The sequence below is a fragment of the Mesitornis unicolor genome, unplaced genomic scaffold (genome assembly GCF_000695765.1).
Source record: "Mesitornis unicolor isolate BGI_N332 unplaced genomic scaffold, ASM69576v1 scaffold53011, whole genome shotgun sequence".
In the NCBI taxonomy this organism is placed as follows: domain Eukaryota; kingdom Metazoa; phylum Chordata; class Aves; order Mesitornithiformes; family Mesitornithidae; genus Mesitornis; species Mesitornis unicolor.
In genome coordinates this window covers 15,676-20,952 of record NW_010165514.1, presented here as the reverse complement: position 1 = coordinate 20,952, position 5,277 = coordinate 15,676, and the positions used below count along the sequence as shown (strand labels likewise).

Genomic DNA, 5,277 nt, shown 5'->3' with positions numbered 1-5,277 from the left:
AGAGGAAAGGAAACATTAATAAAACCCAAAGTGTTTAATTTAAAAGCAGGTACAAAGTTTAACACTGCTCATAAGAAGGCTTATTTGACAGGAGATCAGCTCATTATAGACCTCAATAATTTTGTTGCCAGCATTAGTGAAAGGCTTTGACAAGGAAAAGGCTTTTTAGATGTAGTTATGGCCTTTCTGCTGCATTTAGTGTTTGATCATGTCATACAACAGCATCACTTTCTAATGGATTACAAAAATCAACCTTGGGTAAATGTTCATTGGAAGAAAAAAAAGGCAGGTCTACCACAACAGATTCTCCACTGCTTAAATTTTTTAAGCATATCTTCCTCTGTTAAAAATGTATGTTGTTTTCTACCACAGAGGTCCATTTCAGGCTGAATTCAGATCCCCTGTTTTTTGGTGAGGCCTTGAGCAAGCCTGCACTGCTGTTTCACCTCCAGACTTTCAGAGGTTGAGCTTTGGGTGCTGACAACTTCCCTTCCTCCTCCGCCCTGCACCCAAGGAGCTGCCAGCACAGCAGGCTGTGATGCCAGGCAGCATCACCAAGTGCTGTGAGAGCACTGATAACAGCGATGACAGCACTGATAGTCCTTGTGCCAGCAGTACCTGTCCAAAGCCTTGCCAATGAATTTGGGGTGAAATCAGCCATCTTCAGAGTGCAGAGAAGACTTTCTGTTGCAGGAATAGTCTCCTGTGAGTGTGTGAAGTCGAGAGTCTGGTCAATAGGACCAAATTCTGCCTGATCTACTCATGAAACCCTTACTGAAGTCAACATTTAGTGTGGCAGAGAAAGGAAGAATTCGGATGCCACAGTTTCTAGCTGGCCCACAGAGGTTATCCTGAGTGTGCATCATGTGAAACAGCTACTGTTGGGCAGCCTGTCTTAATAGTGTTGTTATACCTGATGACCAGGAGGACTTTCTTCCAAAAAGTTGTAACTGCTGTGCTAGCATGCTTTTCCTGGTGATGAGATTATCTGGCAATAATGAGAGTCAAAACTCCCAGCTGAACTGTAGCATTCATAACATGTCTCAGATTAGCAGTACCTACTCCAAGCTGAAATAACTTGAACCAACCTATCTTCTCATACCCTGCCCAGGACACAAGGCCCTTCCCAAAAAGTGGACACTTGATGTGATATTGGGGCAAAGAAACAGAGTTAGTTGTAAAGTGACAGAGCGCTTAGATACCAAACCCCAGCGGGACTTTAGGTACCCAAATTCCTATGTATCACTATGTGTGTGATCTACCTAATGAACACCTGTAGGAATTGTCTCCTCACAGAAGGCAGCCTCGGTCCTTAGCTCCTGTTAGGGTTCAGAAGGAGAAGGAGGTGATGCTTTTACTTCACAGCTTCTCCCTCAAGGTATCTGCCCAGGTAAGGAGTGCCCAGGGTCATCTTCTTCTCCTGGTGGAGAAGAGTCCTGCTCCCAGAACTGCAGGCTGAGCATAAGACCCAGTCGTTCTGGGTGAGCACAGCCATTAAAGAGTTACTGGCTTAAATACAGAATTATCCCCAGAGCAGACATGGCAGATGTGTCCCACATGCACTACTGGGAGAGGCTGAGATCCGATACAAACTTGTGGGTTCTCTCCTGGGCTAAGATTTTTTTTTTAAATGCTGTCACGATGCCGTATTTCTTTGGATTGATTTCCTAGTTTTAAGTACATACTTAGGGTAAAAACGGGTGAGAAGCATGAGAATAAAAGAAATTACCAGAAGTTCAGAAGGCCTCTACAATATGCTCTAAAGGGCTATATGTTATTATAGGTAGTAAGAAAATAATTATTGTATCCTAGGAAAAAGTAAAAATATCTTCTATTCATATGAAGAAATAATTCAGAATCCTTTTGTGTTGTCAGTGCTATGCCAGAGTCATGTTATGATTTCCAACAGAATATTAGTTTATGCTTTTGTCTGTTATTACAGGGGATCAGTTCCACACTAATGAAATGAAGCGCTACAGCTTACACTTAATCTTAATTGAAAGTCAATGAATCTACTCGTATATGTAAAGTTAATTTATTAAAAGCAGGCCTGCAATATGCAGCAATCTGCAGGATCAGGCCTGAGGAATATTTCCTCTTTCCTCTTAATGATTAAAGAGGATTTTCCTTTAGATTCACTGGAGTGTCCCTCTCTCCCCCATTTTAGCCAGTGCAGCTCTCTATTCCAAACGTATTATTTGTTAAGAACCCCAGGGAAACAGATCATCTACTAGAAACTCTTATTTGACTTAGCAAATATGATCTCAGACACTTTTACTCTTAACCTCTCAAACTCTGTAAAAAAATACAAAAGAGTAACACAACTGCAAGAACTCCTCTGTGCTGTAGCATCACTGTTGGAGCCCGTTTTCCCTCTTTCTTTAGGTTCGGATTTTGCATAGGGGTCAGTGGTGAGAAGAGGTGTTGAAAATGATCTCCCGTTTGTCTATTTTTGCTTTTACTTTCGTGAGTCTGTATCTCTTGTCACCAACTTGCCAGACCCTGCTTGTACCCATCCAGCTGTGTAACAGAACAGTGTCTCACAGTGCTTTGTACGTAGTGTGGATGGGGTATCTTACGTTCTGTCATGATGGAAGAAGATGGGATCAGATTTTAGAGTGTTGGTAACAACGCAGAGCCAGACTTCCTCTGACTCTTTCGGTTGCATGTTTGAGTTCATGTCTGTAAGGGACGTAAGCCAACAGAGTGAGGTTTTGTCACTATTAAAGAATATGTAGAATCCATACCCACTCAGTAAAGACCAAGACCAAGGCTCTCAGCTGCAAGAGCACAGCTTAGTGAGACGTTCCTACAACATGCTGTATAGAGCTGCTGCTTTCCCTGCATGTAAAATATCAAATCGGTGCCATTTGAAATGACCCCCAAATTTTCCTTTCCTTGTGCCTTCTCATGTCATGTTACTTTTTTCTATAAAATCCTTAGTCTAAAATAAAGCCTTGCTTATTTCATCAAAATTTATTTTCATTTTACATGTAAAAAATTTAACCTGCTCATCTTTTTTACCTCTGTCTTTATTTCTGGTAAGGTGCTAATAACTTTCTGTTGTATGCTTGCAATATTGGACATTACATACAACCGTGCTGAGCCTCAGCTTGCAGTATAGTATTGTGGTTTGCTTCCTTGGGTTCGTCTGTGGCTCTCTCTCAGCCACCCATTGGTACTGAAGCAGAGATGGTTAACAAACACAAGCTGGGAAAATCAGTTGATCTTCCGTTTGCTGAAGGCCTGATGCAGTAGCTAATGCAAAGTTCTGGTTAAATATTGTCCTACCGTTTGCACTATACCGTCTGTTGTTTTTACACTAAAGGCTTAGCAGAGGTTGGAGGCAGTATTGACTTTGTAATTAAACTATTTTAACTTCAGGATTTTGTAATCACTATCCTTAAACCATCTGTTATGGTACATGGGCGATTTCCCCACCCCCCACTCCACCCCTCCTCTCCGGGAACAAAACGCCATCATGTTTTTAATTACAAAGCCCCTCTTATGATGGGAGTGGAAAGGGAAAATGAGGATAATTTCCTTTTTCTACAACATGCAAAAGCTTACAGAGCTTTTACTCCTTCCTGTGCACATAGGGACCTCCACTGGGAGACATAAGGAAAGGGGATAGAGGCTGAGCTCCACCAGGGTAGAGCTTGGCAGGAGGGCTTGCTCATGTTGGAAACCACTGAGTGCACAGGGAAAGAAAACAGAAGAAAGGATGAAGGCAGAAGACCGAGCAGCAGATTTTGTGAGACTACTTGTGTCTGTTAACCTACCTGTATATCTCCCCCTTGCTGACCAGGACATACACCACCATGTATCTGAAGCTCTGAATGATGCTCAAACAGTAGCACCACTGCCTGTATAATCTCCAACACATCCCTCAGGATTCCAATCTCATATTCCCAGCAAAACGAGCAGTAGCATTTGGCAACATCAAATTCTGGACTTTCACCAGTGTAACTAAGTCAATGCAAAAAAGATTATCTTAGCTGAAATAGTTATGATAATAATACCATTAGGTATTAAATCTTGAGCTGTCTTTCTTTGCTTTAGTAAAACAAATTAACAGCATCTTGTCCTGTCTCCCAGTTGTGTGGGATTCTTTTGCCTTGGTTTGTTTCCCTGGGTTGGTTCAGTCTGCAGTTTCAGCAAATCCAAATGCATGCTGTACGTGTGCTGAGATAGAGTAGGAGGTTTCCTATTTTACACACGTAAAGTTAATAAGACGTCTAGATTCTTGACTCCTGGTTTGCTGCTCTGAAATTAAATCACTAGGATAGACATCTTTGTGTACCCTTTAGTTAAAAAAGTCTTTTAATTTTGCTTCATCCTGCCTCCGTTTTGTGTGTTCACATACACACTCTTACTGGCAATCAGCTCAGCAGAGCTCTTTTGTCCAGTGCATGACAGAAATGCACTCTCATGTCTTGTCACATAAACCCAAAGTACTGGAAAAAAAAGAAAGATATATGAGTGGCAGGGCATCTTCCCAGTTGTGTTGAGCAGAATTCACTTGTTTTTCTCTAGTTCTAGTTTGCCAAACAGAAGAAATTTGTGTCAGGACAGATGAAAATGCTAAATCAAATAGCAAATGCTCTACATATCTAAATATGGGATCTAACTATTCTCCCACATATCGTGCCCATCACACATGCTGTGTAGGCCTGTGCTTTGATCTCGGCCCAGGAATTGCAGGTTCTGAAACTCTTTTTGGGGACAGCAGAGAAGGAGCAGTGCTTGAGAGAGGCAGATTTTTGCTATTAAGCAGTGCAAGCATACCAGGACTCATGAGGCTGCATTTGCACATGTAAATAGAGGACTGGCTACCCTTTGGTGTGTCTTGCATGGCCTACCCCACCAACTCACTTCATGAACCTGTCTCAGGAAAATGATGATTTCTTCAAAATCCCTGGAGACTGATAGAAAATTGTTCGATGCACCGTGATTGTAGGTGGGTGAAAAATTCCATTTAATTCAATCCCATCCGACAGCAGTAACCACTGCTATCAATGATACCAAGTTTCAGTAATTTCTATCCCCCTTGTAAAAAAATGGCATGTTTCTATTTACTTCCTTTCCTAAACAAGGACTCTTGTACCATGTTGTAATTGTTGTGAAGAAGTGCAGCATTTTACCTGGTGCTGTTGTAGGCCAGTGACATGAACCAAGACCAAAGTTCCCCACCACACATACCCACCCCTGCTCTGTGAATTTTGTTTGTCATTCTGTGGCTCTTCAGCATGCAGATGCCTGGCAAAGCTATTTTGT

At 41.9% G+C, this 5,277-nt stretch overlaps 1 protein-coding gene across 1 annotated transcript in view; it reads right to left on the bottom strand.

Annotated features, from left to right (window-relative positions):
* Positions 1-3,782: 3,782 nt before the first annotated feature.
* LOC104548574 (DNA-binding protein RFX6-like) overlaps positions 3,783-5,277 on the bottom strand; it is a gene marked incomplete at both ends in the record, with an annotated part of 16,995 nt that continues 15,500 nt past the window's right edge. Inside the window, one exon of the mRNA XM_010194631.1 lies at positions 3,783-3,969. Within this exon, the coding sequence (XP_010192933.1) occupies positions 3,783-3,969 (187 nt within the window). The remainder of the gene's footprint in view (positions 3,970-5,277) is intronic.